The 23839-nt window shown below is 37.1% G+C and overlaps 1 protein-coding gene across 1 annotated transcript in view; it reads right to left on the minus strand.

Moving 5' to 3' along the window:
• NAA35 (N(alpha)-acetyltransferase 35, NatC auxiliary subunit) overlaps nucleotides 1-23839 on the minus strand; it is an 86775-nt gene that overhangs the window by 48419 nt on the left and 14517 nt on the right. Inside the window, exons 2-10 of the mRNA XM_011945888.1 lie at nucleotides 22572-22605; nucleotides 20030-20144; nucleotides 19074-19148; nucleotides 16762-16929; nucleotides 4260-4326; nucleotides 4136-4179; nucleotides 2605-2655; nucleotides 1895-1978; nucleotides 975-1089 (exon numbers count right to left, since the gene is read on the minus strand). Coding sequence (XP_011801278.1) covers nucleotides 975-1089; nucleotides 1895-1978; nucleotides 2605-2655; nucleotides 4136-4179; nucleotides 4260-4326; nucleotides 16762-16929; nucleotides 19074-19148; nucleotides 20030-20144; nucleotides 22572-22605 — 753 coding nt within the window. The remainder of the gene's footprint in view (nucleotides 1-974; nucleotides 1090-1894; nucleotides 1979-2604; nucleotides 2656-4135; nucleotides 4180-4259; nucleotides 4327-16761; nucleotides 16930-19073; nucleotides 19149-20029; nucleotides 20145-22571; nucleotides 22606-23839) is intronic.

The following is a 23839-nucleotide window of genomic DNA, read 5'->3' on the forward strand; positions in this document are numbered from 1 at the left end:
CTCCCCTGCCTTTGCCTCTTTTAAAAAGTTCTAAGTTGCTAGGCAATTGGGACAAATACAGAATGTGAGGTCCCGTTCCAGTCAACAGAAACCGGACACGGCAGCAGGGTGGACGCGTCAGGTTATAAGTGACCCTGTCTCCTTTGTTGGGGGTACTCTCACGGCAGAACTGCTGGCGAGTGTACCCTTTCTGCAGAAAGTAAAAATGGCCTTGCTGAGGAAATAAAATTTATGTTCAAGTGCTATTTCTTTACAGCACCGGGGAACAAGCATTTCTAACATGTGTAATGGAAGTGATGATCTCTCAGACAAAAGAGTAAAGGGGAGAGGTGATGAAAAAGGTGATGCACTGTTAACACTGAAATAGCCTTTGTAAAAATTATGAGAGGAACCTGACATAGCTGACTCCGTCTTGCTTCTAACCTCACAAGCTGTCTTTGCTCATTCCTGGTGTAGGCCAAGCAACTATGGGAGAAATCTAGTTTACAGTTTAAAATAAAGATGGTAACTGCCCCTTCCTGAAACAAACCTCTCCTTGCTCACCCACTGTCCGCCAAACTATTCTTCAAAAACTCTAGTCCCTGAATTCTCAGGGAGGAAGATCTGAGAAACAGCTCTCATCCTTCCACTCGGCTGACCTCATGATAATTAAACTCCTTCTCTGCTGTTCTCACTGCATTGGCTTTTCTGGGCAGCAAGAAGAACCTGCCAGGCTGTAACATCACAGCTCGGATGTAAGACAGGATATATATTCTGAGTCTAAATAGTAATATACAGGAAATGGCCAAATTCTACAGTATTGTTTTTTTACTGTAGTATATATTTATAGAGGAGAGCCTAAACACTGTAAGTCTCTGGAGTAAAACATTCCAAGGTACAAGACTGACTTGAAAAAAACTTTAGTACAAGCTAAGCACTAAATACTTTGGATGGAAACGAAGAAAACAAAGAGTAGAAGCAAACTGAACAATTACCTCCTTTTGTAGTATCATTCTGGGCCTGGATGCCATGATGCAATGAATTATGAATGGCAGAAAGAAGATCTGCTGCTTGAACCATCAATTTTTGAGCTTCTGCAACAGCACTGGTCTAGCAAATAAATCACCAAAAACATTCTTACATATTCTTTCACTGAAAGATATACATTAAATAGGAAAATCCTATAAACAATAATGAAATTAAATGCTTGCTGTAATGACATTGGTTTTCATAAACTATGTACTTAATACAGGATGTCCAGATCCTGTTAGGATAGAAAATGGTTTTTTTACTCACACTTATAAAACTTGTAGGATCAATTATAATGATAGAAAATATTTTTGATTTACCTTTTTTTTAAATAATAAAAACCAAAGATGCAATCAACTAGAAAATGAGAAAATTTTCAACAATCCTATGTCATTCATCAAGGTGGGGGGGAAAAAAAACCAGGAAGAAACAGAATTACAGAAGTTAAATTAATGGTAAAAATTGGATCCCTACTCACCACTTATAAACTATTCACAAATTAATCTGTAATTGGCTTGAATTAGTGCAAAAATACAAAAAAGAAAAAATATTCACCATCTAAGGCTTGCTTTTGGTTCTATACAAATCTAACAATTAATTATGTAACTGAAGGTAATAGGCCTAAAATTTTTACTTTCTCCTTTTCAATTCACAAAATATGACAACCTACAAGCAATTTCAGCTTCTAATGTATTATTTACAAATAAGTAAAAAAATATACTTCTTGAGAAAGTCTTCATGGTGACTCTGGTATAAATACACCAAATGCTGAGTTCTCTATCTGAGATCAGGAGCACTTCAAGGGAAAAGTTTCAGAACTGCATCACTCAGGCATTCCATTCAAAATCACTAAAACAAACAGACATATGATATTGAATGCCCTTACCTCCTTCTTAGTAAAGGCTATAAGCACTGTCAGTAACACACGAGTAAATTTCACTCTGCTGAATACTGCTAAACATTGTTGGTGCTAAAAAAACAAGAGAGGACTAGAAGTTAAAAGATGCAAAGTCCATGAAAGGAATTTCATTTAAAATATATTAACTCCTAAGTCTCAATGTTAATAACGTACTACATTACAGACACCTTCGCTTATAGGCTTTTAAAAGCCTGAAAAATGAGCTGCAGAAAACAAAACAAAGACTATTCTTTTGAAATAGGAATGTGAAGCTTCTATATCAACAGGACTGATCTTGTCCTAAGTCAAAAGTTACACTATTACCTCAAAAAGCTGATTTTATCCGCATTTTTAAAAGACTGATTAAAATGTGCTTTAAGCAGAGTCAGAAAATTTAGAATCTCGACAAAAGTTCAGCAACTTTGGATACTGTGGAGCTCTGACGCATTATCTGTGAAAGATCATATTTTTCTTCCTACCTCACAGGAATACTGAAGAGTTTTGAAATCATCTATTTGAAAGAGCTGTACTATCATTCTATCAAAATAAATACAAGGGAAATAAAATCCCTTGCAATGTCCAATTTTTAAAGAAATACCTTAAAAAGGGCTTCCATAAATTATAACGCAGTTCATAAAACTACAACATTAACAGGTAGACTTCTCTGATATTATCTACCAGAAAATAAGTTCAATTACTTCTAGTTCAACTTCTGGATCTCTTTCTTCTCCTTGTCGACTTCGAGTACTCTAAAATTTTAAAAAAGGTGAATTAAACACAAACCTGAAAAAATATTACATTACAAATATATAAGGCAAAACACTAATTTTTTGAGTATACACAACGATCTGCTTTTGGGAAACATTATTGGAGAAAAAAAGCTGTGTCTCGTATTTATGTTCCTCCTATTAATCCTATATACAGAAAGGTCATTTTGACATAAATTATAAAGATCATGCAAAAGAATTAAGTACTGAAACAGCAAAAGCAAAACAATGAAATAACATAAGCAGAAGTATATGACACACAGTACATTTTCCTTTAAAAGGAGCTATTAATTGAAATTCCTGATGCTCTCAAAACTAACCCTGTTAGAAAAAAACTGTAACCTTTACAAAAATCACATCATGAAAAAATAAAGTTCAGTGGTCAATACTGATTTGTTTTACACTAAACTACAAAATATCTTAATACAAATGTTATAGTGGACAATTTTATTTGACCAAATACCAGGGCGGTACTACAGGAAGATCTACTAGAAGTTGTGGGTTCTAGCCCTAAAGTTGCCATTTACATGCCCTTTAGTAAAGCTAAGACACCGGTTACTTAACTCCTTTGATCTGTATTTTCCTCATCTAAAAGTGGAGCACTATGTGTGTCAAATTGCCCAATTCACTGAATTGCAAAAATCAAAAAAAGAGAATATGAAGTTTGACAACCATACTGTTATACTAGTGTTAAAAAGAAAAGTAGGAATACAACGTTTCCCCCTTTTTAATCTCTATGAAAAGCAGCAAATCATCAAGGTCATCTAGAAGGTTTTCACCAGATTTGGCATATCACCATTTACTGAGCTCACCTACTGTGTTCCAGACATTGTACCAGCTATTAAAGATACAAAGGTGAACAAGACAGTCCTTACCTTTGAGGAACTCAAAACAGTAGTGGGAGAAAAATACTGTTCTTAAAATAGCATAGTAAAACTCTAAAACACCGGCAAAAAGTTGAAAGAATCGAGTGGGTTAAATTTTAATATACTCATCTCTCTTTATCCATGGGTTGGATTCAACCAACCACTGATTGAAAGTATCAGAAAAAAATTTTAAAATAGCATTTAAAAATATAAATTTTAAAAGTACAACTATTTACATAGCATTTACATCATATTAAATATTATAAGTAATCTAGTGATGATTTAAAGTACACAGAAGGACATAAACAGGTTATATGCAAATACCACAACATTTTATATAAGAGACTTGAGCATCCTTGAGTTTTGGCATCCACAGGGGTCCTGGAACCAATGCCCTGAGAATACTGAGGGATGGCTATACTTGAAAATGACATTCATTTATCAGAAACTCCTCTAGCAGTGGTCAAATTCATTACAAAAAAAAAATACAAAGCACATACAGGAGAAAGGTGGTTCTACACATTTATAATTAGGTAAAGTTAACCTGACATTTAGAGGTGTACCAAAACCCTACATCAAAGAGAAAACATATATACCTTTACTCTTCTTTGCATGTCATCCTCCACATCTTTTAGCATGCCTAGAAAAAGAAACAGTAAGTTTTAAAAGGAAACATATGAAAATGTAAAACTTGTGAATTATCTTTAAAAATAATTTTACCTGTAACTCGAAGATCTGTCACACTGTTAGCCATTTTAAATCCATAAGTCATAGACTGAAAATCTTCCTAAACAAAAAGGGAATAATCAGGCTCATGAATAGCAACAAAACCTTACATTGTGGCAAAATATAAAACTTTTCTTTATATTTCTCTACAAAATCACTATTTATTAAAGAAACAGAAATGGGAGGTCATCCTGCTTGTCTAAATATTGCTAGGATACACCTAAGCTTTTCTTGAAGGCATACACATAAAACACCATATTCTAATGCTGTCTCTGTCCTTACTTTCAATTGCTTGTCCTTAGGTAATTTAATACGTTCATTTGCCATGTAAGTGTAATGCTTATGAAAATATCACAAAGTAATAATTCTCACATTCACAGGTGAATAGTAAATATACAATAATTACTGTTTAAGGATCAGGCTGCAAGATTTAGATAAGACTACTTAAAAAATTATTAAACGACTGCTTACAGTTAAGATTTCTCAAAGAGAATTATTCAAAGTGAGAGCAAAACCATGTTCCACTACAGTCTACTGGAAGGAAAAAAACTGAGTCATTCAGACATATGACCCCCATCCCCTAAATCATTTTTTAAATGATTTCATTGCTGAGTCATTAACAAATTAAGTGATTTGCTGGACTTCCTTTGAAGAAAATATATTTACTGTCATCTGGCTGATCTGATTAATAAGTCATAAGCCTCATTAAAACAGTGTTTCTGCCTACTATAATTCCTATAAAAACATAGATAGGGTTAGGCGCAGTGGCTTGTGCCTACAATCCCAGCACTTTGGGAGGCCGAGGCAGGCAGATTACCTGAGGTCAGGAGTTCAAGACCAGCCTGGCCAACATAGTGAAACCCCGTCTACACTAAAAATACAAAAAAATTAGCTGGGCATGGTGGCGTGTGCCTGTAATCCCAGCTATTTGGGAGGCTGAGGCAGGAAAATCACTTGAACCCGGGAGATGGAGGCTGCAGTGAGCAGAGATCACGTCATTGCAATCCAGCCTGGGCGACAGAGTGAGACTCTGCCTCAAAAAAAATTGTAGATAGAATCCTAAAATAACAGAATAATGGTTCAAAAGGGGATGGAGCCACAGCACAATTTCTGGATTCTTTAAAAAAAAAAAAAAAAAAGTGAGCATCAAATTCAAGTGAGGTACTATATCCCACAAACAGTAAGAAAACAAACCCTACGTCCTTGGTCTCAAAGAACTTAGGGATATTTTATGACTTACATGATTGAGTCCTTAAAAAAAAAAAAGACTCATTATATTACAAAGCTATATAAGCTTATCCTCTAGATGAAGTTTATAGTCTGTCTCTACTTGGACATCAAACAGGATTCTCAAATTTTACATCTTCAAAAAGGAGCTTGATGCCCACTTTCCTAGCGTTTACCATACCACTAAACGGCACTACTATCTATCTAGAGTTGCTCAGGCTGAAAACCTGGCCTCGACTCCTGTTGTTTTTCTGCATCCTACATCAAATCCATCAGAAAACACTGTAGGCTCTATCTGCAAATTCTAGTCGAACTACTTCTCACCCTTTCACAGCTATCTTTAGTTTAAGTCACCACTATTGCTCACTCTTGTAACCACCTCCAGACAACTCCCCCACCTACCACACTAGTCCCTGCTATAATTTATACACCACCAGAAGGCAGAAGGATTGTTTGAAAATCAGTCAGATCATGTCACTTCCTATTCAAAACCTTTCAATAGTTTTCTACCTCACAGCAAAATCCCAAAGCCCAACATGGCCTCTACGGCCCTACATCACATGACCCGGTTTCCCTCGCCAACCTTACTTCCTACCATTTCACATTCACTGCACTGCAGTCTGACAGGTCTTTCTTGCTGTCATTCAAACATACTAAACACATTCTCCTCTCATGGCTCCCACACCAAAATGATTTTCTTCAAAATATTTACAAGGCTTCATCCCTTACTATATTCCAGCCTCTGTTCTAATGTCAAATCCTCAAATATAGGTTTTCCCTATGCATTCTAACACAGCACCATCCACCATTTTATATCCCCTTATCCTGCTTTATTCTTCTTCATGGCAGTTATCACCACGTGACATTATACATGTATTTAATTACATATGCACTGACTATCTGTCCCAAGACAGGTATAATCCATGAGTTCACGGCTTTATTTACTATTTTACCTCCAGGACTTAGAACAGTGCTAAATAGACTTCTATTCAACAAATATGTGTTCAACGAAAAACTTATTCCAGGGCAAGAGTCATGAACTCAAAAGGCAGGTTATCTTCCTAAATACATCTGGCTGACTACAACATACACTAGGGAATTGTAGAGACCGGTAAATTGGAAAACATATGCTTCATTTAGAAGGGGTCAGCCACTACTTATCCTGTTGTGGCTATGAATGAATACAGGGCCAGTGTGGTCAGGTCTCCTAATTTTTTAGAAAAAAATCTAGGTTTTTCTTTTTCAATGTAAAATCTCCCCCTACTCTTTTTTTTTTTTTTTTGAGACAGGGTCTCACTGTCATCCAGGCTTGAGTGCAGTGACGCAAACTCAGCTCACTATAACCTCCACCCACTCTGGGCTCAAGCAATCCTCCCACCTCAGCCTCCTAGGTAGCTGGGAATACAGGCATGCACCACCACACTAGGCTGAATTTTTTTTTTTATTATTTTTAGTAGAGATGGGGTCTTGCCATGTTGTCCAGGCTGGTCTCTAACTCCTAAGTTCAAGTAAATCCACCCATCTCAGCCTCCCGAAGTGCTAGGATTATAGGCATGAGCCACCACATCCAGCCTCATCTTCCTATTTTTAAAAAACCAGACCAACACTGTGTAGGAAAACAACAAAACAAAAATATCCATAAACCTTATCTGTAAGTTTGCCAAGAAGAGTCTTAGGAAAACTATCTTTCTGGAAGAACACCACAGGCCCTGGGTATATAAACCTCAGTAATAAGAATTTAATCTAAGTTACTGGATAAGTGAGAGCAAGAGAGTCATGTAAACAGACTGCTACCATTAAAGATCACTCTTGAAGATTTGTGTACTTGAGGACAGAAGTAAGAGTGAAACTAGGGGGACCAGACATTGGACTCTAACCAATAGTCCAAGCAAGGGCTGATGATGAGTTGGATTGGGATTGCAACAGTGGGGAGAGTAAGAAGTTGGTCAAAAAAAAAAACAAAAAAATCAGGATATATTTCAAAGGTAGCACTAACATGATATGCTGATGAACTGAATGTGTATATGAGGTAAACTGTACAATCAAGCCTCATTTTTAGTGTTCTGTTCTAAGCAGGTGATGGTACCATTTCCTGGGATAAGACAGTATTTGAGAGGAGCAGGAGTAAAGGCAGAAATGAAGTACAATTTTGGTTATATCAAGTTTGTAATCTCTTTGGTCATCCAAGTGGAGATTTCAGATTTCACTTGCTTGAGACTAGAAGTCAGGGAAGGACTCAAGGCTAGAGGTATAAATTTGGACTTCATCAGTGTATAGTTAGTTGATATTGAATGCCACATAAGTAGAGGAAATCAACCTAGGGAGCGGTTATGGAGGAGGGAGGGAGTCCATGAGTACCCTAGCAATTAGAGATGCAAGCACAGGAACGAGACTTACCAGTGAGGCAGAAAGAAATCCAAAAGATTGGTATTAAGAAGACAAAGAGAAAAAAGTATTTCACAGTGTGTCACCTGGATCTAATGATGCTCACAGGCTGGAGGGAGGGGTGAAAACACTGAATTTAGCAAGATGGGTAAAGACCAGTTCTCTGTAGTGGTGGTAAAGAACGACCATTTGGAGTAAAGAGAAAATGAAAGAAAAAGTAGAATAAGCAAATCATTAAAGAAGTTTTTCCTGGAGAGTAGCTGGGAAATGGGATTGTAGATACAAGGAGCCATGGGATCAACGAAACTGTGGTGCTTTCAAATGAATGTAAAGCATGTTTACATGCCAATTAGAGTAAGCGAGTAGTGAAGGAGAGCCTAGTAACACAACACAAGTGGAGGAGCTGAGCTTAGATTGTAACAGGAATACTTTCACCTTAACAAGAGAGAAGACAGAGTTTGTGAGTATTAACAAACAGGTTAGCACTTGTGATAGTGACAAAATGAAACCTTTGAGATTAAGCTGCAGACCATGATGCCCCTTTACTTCTAAATACTTCAGTATGATTTCCTAAAAACAAAATCTTCCTCTTACATAACCACAGTACAATTATCAAATAAAGAAATTCATGTCTGTAACCTCCTTTGATCTGGAGCATTTCCTCTGTCCTTAACTTTCGTATCTGACATTTAGAAGTATCTTTTCAAACAGTACTTCAAAATAGTATATTTTGAATAATACTTTGTAATACACATTTTGTAGCACATCCCTCAGTAATGGGCGTGCCTGATGTTTCTTCAAGATTAAACTTAAGTTATATCATATTTGATAGGAATACCACAGAAGTGATATGTCCTTCCTAGAACACTGTATAAGTAGGCACATGTCAATCTGTCCAATTACTGATAATTCTGGCCACTTGACTAAGGTGCTATCCGCCAAGTTTTTCCATGACAAAGCTATCATTTTTCCCTTTGTAATTAATAAATATCTGGTATTTTTTGAGACTACGTACATATTCTGTGTCTCATTATACTTTTGTCCAGTAATTGCAGCATCCTTTGTCAGAAATAAGTATTCAAAAACTGTACTCTTCACACAATACTATGCAGCCAAAACACTAATATTTTAGATATATTGAGTTAAATAAAATATAGCATTCAAATTATTTTCACCTATGGCCACTAGAACACTAAATCAAACTATACATGTGGCTTACATTTCCACTGTATAGTTCTGGTTTACAGAAAGAGATGACAGACAAGAACCACCAGTGAGGTAGCAAACCAGGGAAGAAAAGCATCTTAAAAGCCAAGCAAAGAATGTATTTTGAGGATGGAGTGATGACTACGTCAAAATCTGCTGGTAATTCAAGTTTAAGACCAAATTTAACCACTGAATTTAACACTGAGGTCTTTGATGACTGTGACACGGTAGTTTTAGTGAAAGGTATAAAGCCTGACTGGAGCAGAGAGAAAAAGAAGAAAACCAGAGACAGTGACTATGAATACATCTTTTTTTTTTTTTTAAGAGTCAGGGTCATTTGACTGCCCAGACTGGAGTGGAGTGCAATTGTAGCTCACCAGAGCCTCGAACTCCTGGGCTCAAGTGATCTTCCTGCCTCAGCCTCAAGTAGCTGGGACTACAGAGGTGTACCACATCACCATGCCTGGCTAAATTTTTTATTTTTTTGTAGATGGGGTCTTGCTATGTTGTCCAGGCTGTAAGCACCCCTTTTAAAAATGATCTGGCTGAAAAGAATTAAGCTATGTGCAGAAGATGAAGGACAATATTATGTTAAGAAATGACAGACTTAATGAGAGGAATATAAAGCACGTTTGCAAGCTGATGTAAATTATCTAGCAGAGGGGTAAATTCATTACACAAAGAACACAGGGAAGAATTGCTAGAGCAGTATCTTTGAATATAGAATATAGGATCAATGCACAAGCAGAAGTTATCATCCTTAGGAATACAGGAGGTCCATCTACATAACAGGAAAGCAACGGAATATAGCGCACATGTAGGCAGGTAGGAAGACTACTTCTATCTATATGGTAAATAGCAACTTACCAAATAAGTGTGAGGGTAGGGGAGACTTTTATTTTTTGTTTTTAAAGACATACCAGGTCTCAAAATCTACCTTCTTGTCTCCCTGAAGAACTGGAAATATTCCACCAAACAAAATAATACTAAGAATAATAAAGGCATGTGGGCCAGATAACAAGAGACCTAACAAAACAGAGGGGGAAATGAAATTCCCGGAGAAAAGAGAACAAAAAACTAGAATGACACAGCTGTGTTGTGGGCACAGAACACAAGTGATGCAGCCTGAAGCTGGAGAACAAGACTTCAAGAGGAGCATTTTCAAAAGAAAATACACAACTGACAGATTATCTGATAGGTTTCACAACAGTGGGCGAAAGAACTGGGAAGAAGTACATAGAAAACTAAGCAAATCAAAAAGAGAGATAATTATCACATATAAGAAAAACAAAATTTTGTATGAGAAAGGAAATATAAGCATATACCACTTTGGCTCACCTCTCATTAATATTTATACAATCACGATAACATCAATGCTCCATAATGATTTAACCAGCTTTTAGATTACTATTTGGGGCAAGGGCAGGGGTAATGAGATATATTGTGATCTAATCTAACATATCAAAGCTAAAGTTAGTAAAATCTTAAATCCAGAAGTTAGATTAGATTATCTAGATATATGGAAATAATATGGAACAGGAAAAAAAAAAAAAAAAGCAGAGAACTATTTTTCCTCATAAGTGGGCTATTTAACTTTTTAAATTACATACAAGTATTAGTACTTTTATTAAGATGTACATACACGCACACCCCACTTAAATTTTCACATATCAAATATGAGGATACCTATTTTTAGGAAGACACTGGTGGTCATATGGAGAATGAACTAGAAAGAAAATACTGGACCAGAGAGAAGAGTTCAGAAACTCCAAGGAAGCCAAACCTAAAGTTGAAGAACTAAAGCAGAAATGATGAGAGAAAAAACAGTGCCCCAATTCAAGGCATCTGCAAGCCAAAGCAAAATAATCTGGATGTAAGGAGTAAGAGGAAAGACGTAATCAAAGATAACACTGGCAGTACGATATTGCAAGATACAGAATGGAAAAGGAAAAGTGGTTTGATAGGGTTCCCATTTTGGGCATATGAGCAAGATGTTAAGAAACAAATCAGAAAATGTCTCCAGATCAGGAGACACGCCTGAGAACAAAATACACCAGCAGTTAGGAACTCCAGAAACAACCAATTTAAATAAATAATTTGCTCATTATAAATCTTCTTTGTTTTGTTTTGAGATGGAGTCTCTCTCTATCACCCAGGCTGGAGTGCAGTGGCGCCATCTCGACTCACTGCAAGCTCCGCCTCCCAGGTTCATGTCATTCTCCTGCCTCAGCCTCCCAAGTAGTTGGGACTATGGGCGCCCCCATCACGCCTGGCTAATTTTTTATATTTTTAGTAGAGATGGGGTTTCACCGTGTTAGCCAGCATGGTCTCGATCTGACCTCGTGATCCGCCTGCCTCAGGCCTCCCAAGTGCTGGTATTACAGGCATGAGCCACTGCACCCAGCCAAATCATTCTTATTCATCACTAGGTCTCTTGAAGACTTTTTACTAGATTAGTATTTTTTTCTAATTATAAGACTAAGACAAACTTATCTGGAAAATCTGAAAATTTTAGCAAAAAAAAGAAAATACAATCTTTTGGCCCAGGAGCAAACTTCTGTTTTTCTCTCTTTCCAGTTTTATTTTTACACAGTTGGCTACAATGCTGCTTTTTTAACCTTTTGACATATACATTTCTCCATGTTATTAAGCACTCTTTCATCATGTTAATAACTACATACTCAATATACATAACAAATTATGTGTAATCAATTATCCATAATTTATTTCAACCGTAACTCTAATGGTGGCATTCTGGTTGGTGTCAATTGTTCACTAATGAAAACTCTGGTTAATGCATTTGGGTATAAAGTGCCCACATTTCTAATTACTTCCTTTTTTGTTATTGTTGTTGAGATGGAGTCTCACTCTGTCATCCAGGCTGGAGTGCAGTGGTGCAATCTCAGCTCACTGCAAGCTTCGCCTCCCAGGTCCAAGCAATTCTCCTGCCTCAGCCTCCCAAGTAGGCATGACTACAGGCATATGCCACTATGCCTAGCTAATTTTTGTATTTTCAGTAGAGATGGGGTTTCACTATGTTGGCAGGCTAGTCTTGAACTCCTGACCTCAGATGATCCGCCCATCGTGGCCTCCCAAAGTGCTGGGATTACAGGTGTGAGCCACAGCACCCGGCCTAATTATTTCTTTAAGGCTGAATTATAAGAAATAACTAGTTTAAATATCAGTATTTTTAAGATTCTTGATATACACATTATTAAACTATTTGCCAAAACAGCTGTGCTAATGTACACTAGTAAAAACAGAAGTGTCAACTTACTGCATTCCTTCCAACATTGATTTTCATGAATATAATTTTAAAAATGAAAATGTTCAATCAGTTCTAGGAGCCGGGAAATCTAAGATCAAGAGGTGGGTGAGGTTAAAAAAAAAAGAAAGAAAAAAATCAAACTACTCATTTTCATTTGTATTTCCTGGATTATAGTGAAGCTAAATTTTAAAAGTGTTATAGCCATTTGATAACCTTCCTTCATAAAATAAGCAACTTATTTTATTGCCCATTTATTCATTTGGGCCTGAGTGTTCTACTTTACTTGAATGTGACCATAATTCATAAAAATTATCTTACGTTTGTATGTTTATTTTTCCTAAAAGTTTTTCTATCACTCTTGTCCTATTGGTCTCTTCCTTTAACATTTCTCCCATTTCCTAGTAAGACCTTCATCCAGAATATAAATGGATCTTCAATTACCGGCCAGGTGTGGTGGCTCACAGCTGTAATTCCAGCACTTTGGGAGGCTGGGGTGGGAAGATGACTTGAGTCCCAGGGTTTGAGACCAGCCTGGCCAACAAAGCAAATCCCAGTCTTTACAAAAAATTTAAAAATTACCCATGTGTGGTGGAACACGTCTGTAGTCTTAGCTACTCAGGAGGCCGAGGCAAAGTATCGCTGGAGCATCGGAATGAGGCTACCTGCGAGCTATGATCATGCCACTGCACTCCAGCTTGGGTAACAAAGTAGAATCCTCTAGAAATAAAATTCAATTATAATTTCTTGTTACTAAAAAACTTACTTTAATTTATTTAAAAACAAAATAATGCAGACACACCATAAAAATCCCAACAGTGCAAACAAGTGTACACCCCAGCCCTCAAGACCTATTATCCTCTTGTGTGTGAAGATTTAGCTACCTATCTCCCTTTTTAAAACAGAAAAAAGTCGCAGCGAGCTATACACATGCTTTACCACACCTGACTTTTCTCACTTTAGAAATCTAATCTTATCTCTACACATAAATCAATCTCCTTTTTTTAACTGACCTCCTCCATTTTAAAATCAGTCAGGGTCTCACTCTGCACACAAACTGGAGGGCAATGGCACAATCACAGCTCACTGCAGCCTCAAACTCCCCAGGCTCAGGTGATCCTCCAACCTCAGCCTCTCCAGTAGCTGAGACTACAGGTACACACCACCACACTCAGCTAATTTGTGTATTTTTTGTAGTGACACGGTCTCTATATGTTGCTTAGGCTGGCCTCGAACTCCCGGGCTCAAGTCATCTGCCTACCTCGTCCTTTCAAAGTGCTGGAATTATAGGCATGAGTCACCACAGCAGCCAGCAGCAAAACACTTGATTGTATGAATGTAACATCTTTTAATTAGTCTCCTACTGATGGATACTGAGGTGGTTTCCAAACTAATTACTACAAACAATTCTGTAAGTAATATCCTTCTACACAGGTCTTTGTGTACAAACACAAATATATTTGTAGGATGGAGTGCTAGAAGTGAAACTGCTGAGTCAAGACATGCATATTAGATTATGATAGATATCACCACATTGCTCTTTTTTAAAGTTGTAAGAATTTACACTCCCACCAAAAAAGTATGAGTTTTGCTTAGAGTAGGATGTCAAGTACTGACTGATCAATGTGGAAAATGTACTGGAATCAAAAAATACAAATTTTGCAACCATCACAGTAAACATTAGTCCAGGCAAGCACCGTCGATGGATGTTCAATCTAAGGGGAGAGATTTCAGTCAGCAGGATATTTTTATGGTCTTAAAGTGTATCCCAAGATTGCTTAAATACAAAGGGAAAAAACAGTAACCATATGGAACTAAGACAAAAGCTTTATGAACTGACCAAAATAATATCACCATTGAAGGGCAGACAGACTGTATACCTCCAGATGTGACACCCTCAAAAACACACATCACTTATGTTATATTCCACCCAAGACTGCACAATCTAAATTTAATCATTAGGAAAGAACAGATAAACCCAAGTGAGGCATAGCCTATTAAGAAATGAAAAGCAGGACAAGGTTGTGTTCACAAAAATATCAATGTCACCGGAAACAAAGAAAAGCTGAGGATCTCATGTAGCTTAAAGAATACTACAGAAATATGCAATTAAATGCAGGTCATAATTCTAGACTGGATCAGGGGAAAAAAACACTAAGAAGGATTGGGTCAATTAACAAAAATGGAATCTGAATAGTGCATTGTTATTACAGATTTGTTGAAGCTGATAATTGTGTTGTGGTTCTGCAGGACAGTGCCCTTTCTCTTTAGAGAAACACACTAAAAGTGTCACGGGGAAGAAGGCTGTAATGGGCACAACTTACTAACAGGTCAGGAAAAGACATACAGATATACATGAGAGAGAGAGTGAGCAAGAACATACGCATAAGTGAAAAAAGCAAATGGGACAGTATGTTAACAGTAGCTGAATCTGCATACGAATTATATGTTCTTTGTGCTGGTTCCCATAATTGCTGTTAATCTGAAATTATTCCCCAATAAAAAGTTCTAAAAAAAGACTAACAAGTGGGAAATAATGACCACTCATATTCACTGACACACACACATACATACACACAGATTATATGAGTGCCTGTTTTCCCATCTTCATCAATCTTACTGTAAACAATTTCTAATCTTTGCCAACAATGGGTAAAAACATGGTATTTCAGTTTTAATTTGCATTAAAGTGAGATTAAGCATCTTACATTTAAAGGCCATTTTATTTTCTGTAAACTATCTTCTTTTAATTTTTCATACTGAACACATTTCAGCTATCTGAAATTTTGATATGAAATGATAAAGTAACTTTCAAGGGTGCTAAGCAATTGTTCATGCACTGTTATTCAAGGAATCCTTTCTGCCCACTGATTCTGATGTCCTTTTAGTTGTACTTTGAAAACACTAGTATTTAAAATAATCCGCATTTCTCTAACTTAAACTAATTTTTTAAAATTCTATCCAAATGAGTAAGATTTTCCATAATGATACTCATATCAATACAATATGCAAATAACCAATGACTATATAAAAAGTAGACACTATTTCAAACAACTCACAAAGCCATACGGCCAGGAACCGGGTGGTTCACGCCTGTAATTTCAGAACTTTGGGAGGCTGAGGCAGGTGGATCACCTGAGCTTAGGAGCTCGAGATCAGCCTGGCCAACAGAGTGAAACCGGGTCTCTACTAATATACAAAATTAGCCAGGCATGGTGGTGCATACCTGTGATCCCAGCTACTCGGGAGGCTGAGGCACAAGAATAGCTTGAACCCGGGAGATGGAGGTTGCAGTGAGCTGAGATTGCCCCACTGTACTCCAGGCCGGGCAACAGGACTGAAACCCCATCCCGCCCCCCCAAAAAAAAAAAAGCCACACCTTCAAATATTGACAAACATATTGAGTATACATTTAATTATTCTCACATACATAGTATAAATTGAGAAAGTTTTACATACTATACACTGAACCATTGTTGGATCCTAAGAAATTTATTCTGGAGCAGTAACAGCACTAAAAAGAAACATCGGTTTCAACAGAAGAATTTAACAAAAATAGTTATCAATAATTTCAAATGCTATCACATTTTCCCTTATACAATTCTTTTTTGTAGTCCTAGGTTGAGCTGCAATTCCCTGAAAATTATCAGCATCCGAAAGCTTATTTTTTACACTAAAGGGGAAAAAATCTTTCTATCTCTAAAACTTAAGACAAACCAAAGGAAAATGTCTATACCCTAAAATATTCATATCTTTGTTCTCCTTAGCTCCCCTTTTGTATTATAATTTCTGACAGACTTGAGGACAAGGGCTGTCTCTTTCATTTTTCTCTGGGAATCCCCACAACCTCCAAAAACAGTAGTCTGCACACATGGATACTCAATGAACAGTACTGACAGAAAGAACATATGCTAAGATGAAAGCCCTTTCTTGGAGAGAACTGAATTACTTTACCCAATATATCTGTAAATGGCAACAGCATTACTTTTAAAAACTGTTTTTAAATATACATGTAGACGAAAGTACGTATCACAAAATCATTTAAATACATCACAGTGAATAAGGTAGTCAATGAACTTCAGAAATTCTTTTTTTTGGTTTTTTTTTTTTTTTTGAGACAGTCTCGTTCTGTTGCCCAGGCTGGAGTGCAGTGGCACAATCTCAGCTCACTGCAACCTCTGCTTCCTGAGTTCAAGCAACTCTCATGCCTCCTAAGTAGCTGGGATTACAGGTGCACGCCACCACACCTGGCTATTTTGTGTATTAGTAGAAACAGGGTTTCACCATGTTGGCCAGGCTGGTCTCAAACTCCTGACCTCAGGTGACCTGCCCACCTTGGCCTCCCAAACTGCTGGGATTACAGGCATGAGCCACCACACCTGGCCAAGAAATTCTTAGATTACAAAATCTTACCTCTTCAAAAACAGCAGCTTTATTTACTTTTTCCCTTGCAATGTCACAGATTTTCAAGATTCCCAGAGCAAAAGCCTTCATAGCAGGATCTTCTATAAAGTCTGGATTATGAATGTAAAGGCACGTAAATACTGTCTGTGCCAACGAATGGCCTTCTAACCATGTTATCTATAAAGAAACAAAAGAGTATATATTTAAGGTGATAAAATTGAGTCTGCAAAGTCTAAATTGATCCTAGAGTCAAAGGCCAGAGCACCACAGACCCCATAAGATTAATCACAAGACTTAAAAAAAAGACAAGTTAGAATTCACTTTCATTGACTAACATTTTTCAAGTGTCTATGGGAATCACTGTCGTATGCAAATCAGTTTGCAACATATTAAAGATTAATGAAATTAAGACTGCCTCTTTATGTAGCATCCAAAAGAAATCAAGTCCACAATGTAGTCAATAAAAAAATCCATAAACTGGAAAATTCACAATTGTAGAACTAACCAGATCCTTAAGACACTCATCGAACTTTATAATCCTTACCACCACAACCCAGCCAACACCATATCTCACCTAGATTATCGGAAGAAACTAGATAGGTTTTCCTGCCTCCCATCTCTAATTTAATTCCCCCAAGTAGAGATCTTTCTAAAACACTAAGAGAATCGTTTTATACTATTTTACCGAGTGACCACTATATGTCTGGCACCATGTACTAGAGGTTGGGAATACCAACAACAGGCAAAATTGGGTAAGTACTGTGTCCCAAATATTATGCTAGATTATTTTCAAATATCTCTCATTTTTTCCTAGCACTTTGAGAAAGGTGGTATTTTTCTCCTTTTACATGTAAAGAAACAGAGTAAGAGTTTAAATCATTTGCCCAAGTTTATAGTTATTTTTATACTAAAGCCCAAGAATTCTGCAACAGAGTAAGACATATGCTACTGCATTGCAAAATGACAAATGTTTGTGGAAAACTTATAATTAAGGTGTGTATTTGGTATTAACTACTGTGCAGAAGAGAAACTTTCCAGACTAAAAACCATCTGCCTTTTAAAGTCCAAATTTTTAAATACAGTCCCAAGAGTCTCACAGAATAGTTCCTCAACTTTGGCAAAAATCCTCGCTCTGTTTACCTTTCCTCCTTCTCCACCACTTTCCACTTATCCCACACTCCTCCTACTTGGCTCCCTGCCAGACTTCAGCCTTAAGCAGCTATCTATGATTTTCCAAAATGAACATTTTCACTTTGCCATGCTCATGCAATATACCTCTTTGCCTACTAAACCATGAATCTTCCTGTCATACGCCTACCATTCTTTAGTACCTCATACCAATATTACTTCCTTTCTACAGCCTTTCTTACTCTCCCAGACATAATTAACTCCTCCTCTCTGTTCTCATAGCACTATTATAAAAGCATTTTCATGTTGTCAGAATTGTTTATTCACATGTCTGTTCCCAGCAATCCTTTGACTCTTTTCTTTACCCCACCCACTAGGACTGTAAACTGCTAAAAGGTAATAAAGAAATCTTTGAGGGGGTAAAGAGACAGCTTTGGAAGATGAAGGATCAGGATTAAGATTCTGGCAAGGGCCCTCCCAAGCAACATAACCATAGACAGTAAGACAGTACGGATATCTAATAAAGCTCATGTAAAACATAAGTGAAAACTGTACATATAAAACACCTAATACAACTACACACACTGGCAATCAATCAATAAACGTTGAATGAACAAATGAATAAATTTTACATATTTCTAAGGACAATGATTTAATGTCAATTTAAAAGAAAGGGACGGTCAGAGAGCGGGGGGGAGAGGAAAGCAGTACAAATGAGAATTTCTCCACAAACAATACTTTCCAGGGAAAACATAATTCAGCATATACAAATCACTAAAAAATTTTCTTCTCAGGAGATGGCCAATTTACCACAATTTATCCTAGATTAGAAAAAATCTCTCCAAAGCCATTGTATAGCTCTCTTTTGTTTCAATTCCACGTTTATTTATGAAACCTTCCAATTACAGACTTATTGCTTGAGTAACTTGAGAACGAAAACGGTATTATGAACAATGGCTACAATATTATCTTCACTGAAAAGAAAATATCCCTTCACCCAGAAAATTAGAATGTAAAATCCAGTAGATGACCAGATGAAATGCTATTACCAGGCCTGCCAATCTTATGCACATCTTTACTAGGCCAAGTATTACATTTATTTCATACTCAACATTAGTGTATAGGCTTTTAAATTACAAGATTCAGGTAAGTCACAGTTTTTAAATTAACCGATAGTCTTAATTCATTCTTACCAAACAGCAAAAACATGTATCCATAATCCCTATCAGTTCAGGCAAGGTGAGATCTTTAATTTTAATAGTGCCATCCTAAAAAGGAGGAAGAATGTGACATATAAGTAGAAATTTTTTTAAACATGGTTACTATGTATAGTAGCATTCTGGATTTCTAACATTCAATATTTAAAAACAGCAATTCTAAGAAAATGCTATCTATCATCTGATAAAACTATCACACCAAATTAACTCTGTATTCTTAAAAACTATCGTCTTATAAAATTTATTTTTAATTGACAATAATTGTAAAAACAATATATCTTAGGTCTTCAATAAGAAAAATCTAAACAATAAAGGACTTTATATAAAATGAAAAGCCAAATCAACAAGTATTTTAAAAGCAGTTCAAACCAGCTTTAAGTATTAATATAAATCATTTTAATGACCCAAAACTACTTAGAAAGAAAACTAAAGATTTTTTAAAACACTTCTCTTAAGTTAGTTAACTATATTACTTGCAAATTGTGTTTACAATATTCATTTGCTCAACAAACCTTTCTTTATAAAATATGTAAAATCAAACTCTATTGCAAGTATAAATGAATTTCTAAAGCAACTTTAAATTCACTACCACAAGCATTTTACTCGTGTAAATTTACTTTTATGTATTAACATATTAATACACAAAATTTAACCCCCAAGCCAATTTTCCTATTTGAATATATAGTCAAATGCTTTCAAAAATATTTTAAAAGTACACAAATGCACAAATTTAGAGCAAGATTTTAATGAAGACTTTAATTTTCAGATTTTAACATATAAAAGTTGTAACTAATTCTTGTTTATATACTTGAGCTGCTTTGAAGGAAATAGACTTTAAGTTAATACAACGTTTCACTTCATTATTAAGCACAATGTTTTAACATAAAATAACAAAAGATAAAAAGAAACACAAAAAGTACAATGGTGACTACCTTGATAGCTTGTTCAAAATTGAGAACTTTTCGATTAACTTGGTTTCCAATCATGCCAGCATCCATCTTGGGATCCATCATTTCAATAGCAGACATGGCTTCAAAAAGACCAAATCTGCAAATAAAAAAATTGAGTCCACAGATTGTTTTTGAGCCAGTAAGCTTATTCATATTTTCACAATGGTATAAAATTATACTACTTTTAATAACTAAAGTATTCTATATATTCAGTCTTCTCAACTTGCTAACACTTCTACTTCAATTAACTGTCGATTGATACAAAAATTATTTCATGTACTTGCCACTCAAATGATTTTACATGCACTGTGAGGAAGAAAAAGATTTCTGCCGGGCGGGTGGCTCATGCCTGTAATCCCAACACTTTGGGAGGCCGAGACGGGTGGATCACTTGAGGTTGGGAGTTCAAACCGGCCTGACCAACATGTAGAAACCCTGTCTCCACTAAAAAATACAAAATCAGCTGGGCATGGTGGCGCATGCCTGTAATCGCAGCTACTTGGGAGGCTGAGGCAGGAGAATCGCTTGAACCCGGGAGGCGGAGGTTGCGGTGGGCTGAGATCGCACTGCTGCACTCCAGCCTGGGCAACAAGAGCAAAACTCCATCTCAAAACAAAACAACAACAAAAAAAGAAATATTTAAGATTTCTGTGGTCTCACACTAGACCTAATAAAGAATTCTTGGGGTGGGGCCCAGCAATCTATGCTTTAGTAAGCCCTCCAGATGATTCAGTTGCACGCTCAAATCTGAGAAGAACTGAATTTCAGATTCTACTTCCCCTTCCCCACAACCACAATGTCCAATCTTGTCTACTTACTAATTAAAAGTTTCATATTCCTAACCTTGAAAATTGAGCCTGGCCATAGGCTACATATAGGTATATAAACATGAACAAGTATTTCCATTTATTTTGTTTTTCCAAGGTGCTATGGTTTGAACGTGGTTTGCCTCCACCAAAATTCATGTTAAAACTTGATCCCCGGCCGGGCGCGGTGGCTCAAGCCTGTAATCCCAGCACTTTGGGAGGCCGAGACGGGCAGATCACGAGGTCAGGAGATCGAGACCATCCTGGCTAACACGGTGAAACCCCGTCTCTACTAAAAATACAAAAACTAGCCGGGCGAGGTGGCGGGCGCCTGTAGTCCCAGCTACTCCGGAGGCTGAGGCAGGAGAATGGCGTAAACCCGGGAGGCGGAGCTTGCAGTGAGCTGAGATCCGGCCACTGCACTCCAGTCCAGGTGACAGAGCGAGACTCCGCCTCAAAAAAAAAGAAAAAAAAACTTGATCCCCAATGTGGCAGTGTTGAGGCCTAGTGGGAAGTGTCTGGGGCATGGGGGAGAATCCCCATGAATAGGTTAAAGCCTTCCTAGGGAGGTGAGTTCTTGCTCTCCCAGGAATGAATTACAGTTGACCCTTTCACAACATGTGTTTGGACTGCATGAGTCCACTTAGACAAAGGTTTTCTTGCACCTGCGCCACCAGAGACTGCAAGACTAACTTCCTCTTCCTTCCTCAGTCTACTCAACATGAATATGACAAACATGAAAACCTTTATGATGATCCACTTAATGAACAGTAAGTATATTTTCTCTTCCTTATAATTTTCTTCATTACATTTTCTTTTCCCTAGTTTATTGTAAGAATACAGTATATGGCACATACGACACACAAAATATGTGTTAATCAACTGTTTATGTTATCAGTAAGACTTCCAGTCAATGACAGACTACCAGTAGTTAAGATTTTGGGGGAGTCAAAGGTTTTATGTGGATTTTTTACTGTAATGGGGTGGGTTGGCACCCCAATCCCCAAGTTATTCCAGGGTCAACAATACCATCCAAGAGGGTGGGTTGTTTTAAAGACTCTGACTTCCTCAGTTTCTCTTTCTTGCATCCTCCCCTGCCATGTGATCTCCTCGCACCACATGCCACTCCCCGCTGCTCCCCTTCTGCTTTCCACCATGAGTTGAAGCAGTCTAAAGCTCTCACTAGATGCAGTTGCCCAATCTTGAACCTTCCAGTCATCAAATAAACCTCTTTATAAACTCCCCAGTCTCAGGTATTCAGCTACAGTAACACTAAACTGACTAAGACACAGGGACTGTGTCAAATAAACCTCTTTATAAACTCCCCAGTCTCAGGTATTCAGCTACAGCAACACTAAACTGACTAAGACACAGGGATTCTCATTTACTTTTATCTAGGCACTTAGTCACCCAATTTCTGGTTATCAACCAACCTATCACATATGACATACAATTGACACCTTTTCTTCAAGAAATTCCACATTCATTACATCTGCTCTCCAGGAAAGGACCGTAAGTTAGTTTCCCTAGGTATAACCGTTTCACATCACAACTAGGGTCAGCGTCCCCAAAACAGCTCATCAAAGTTAAAAATATATTTATAATTAATTTTCACAATTTCAAAATGCAAATTTACTCAAACTTCAGGGAATATTACTCCACATGAGAAAAAAAAAAGACTGAAATATTACACTATACTATTTTCAAAGAATACTTACAGCTTATCATGAAGTAGTTCTCCCAACTTTAATTCTAAAACAAAAAAAAAAAGAAAAATCCTTTTAATTCTAAGGAAAAAAAGACATTAGCACCTGAAAAAATGTGCTTGTATTACTTTAAAATTCATTTTCTAAGAAATACTTACTTCTACTCCATTACTAATATAATGCATTCTATGTTGCGGGAAGTCAGGGACCCTGAACGGAGGGACCAGCTGAAGCCATGGCAGAAGAACATAAATTGTGAAGATTTCATGCACATTCATTAAGTTCCCCAAATTAATACTTTTATAACTTCTTATGGCTGTCTTTACTGCAATCTCTGAACATAAACTGTGAAGATTTCATGGACATTTACCACTTCCCCAACAATACTCTTGTGATTTCCTATGCCTGTCTTTACTTTAGTGTCTTAATCCCGTCATCTTCGTAAGCTAAGGATGAATGTCGCCTCAGGACTCTGTGATGATTGTGTTAACTGCACAAATTGTTTAAACAATATGAAATCTGGGCACCCTGAAAAAAGAACAGGGTAACAGCGATGCTGAGGGAACAAGGGAGATAACCATTAGGTCTGGCTGCCTGAGAGCCGGGCGGAACAGAGCCATATTTCTCTTCTTTCAAAAGCAAACAGGAGAAATATCGCTGAATTCTTTTTCTCAGCAAGGAACAGCCTTGAGAAAGAGAATGTGTGCCTAGGGGGTGGTCTCTAAAATGGCTACTCTAGGGACATCTGTCTTTTACAGTTGTAGATAAGGGATGAAGTAAGTCCCAGTCTCCCGTAGTGCTCCCAGGCTTATTAGGACAAGGAAATTCCCACCTAATAAATTTTGGTCAGACCGGTTGTCTGCTCTCAAATGCTGTCTCCTGATAAGATGTTATCAATGACAATGCATGCCAAAACTTCATTAGCAATTTTAATTTCGCCCCATCCTGCGATCTCGCCCTGCCTCCATTTGCCTTGTGGTATTTTATTGCCTTGTGAAACATGTGATTTCTGTGACCCACACCCTATTTGTACACTCTCTCCCCTTTTGCAAATCACTAATAAAAACTTGCTGGTTTTGCGGCTTGGGGGGCACCACAGAACCTGCCGACATGTGATGTCTCCCCCGGACAGCCAGCTTTAAAATTTCTCTCTTTTGTACTCTACTCTTTCCCTTTATTTCTCAGACTGGCAAACACTTAGGGAAAATAGAAAAGGACTCACATCAAATTATTAGGGGCAGGTTCCCCCAATAATTCTGTACAGTAAGTACTTATGTAAA

This window comes from Colobus angolensis, unplaced genomic scaffold (assembly GCF_000951035.1).
Source record: "Colobus angolensis palliatus isolate OR3802 unplaced genomic scaffold, Cang.pa_1.0 Scaffold246, whole genome shotgun sequence".
In the NCBI taxonomy this organism is placed as follows: domain Eukaryota; kingdom Metazoa; phylum Chordata; class Mammalia; order Primates; family Cercopithecidae; genus Colobus; species Colobus angolensis.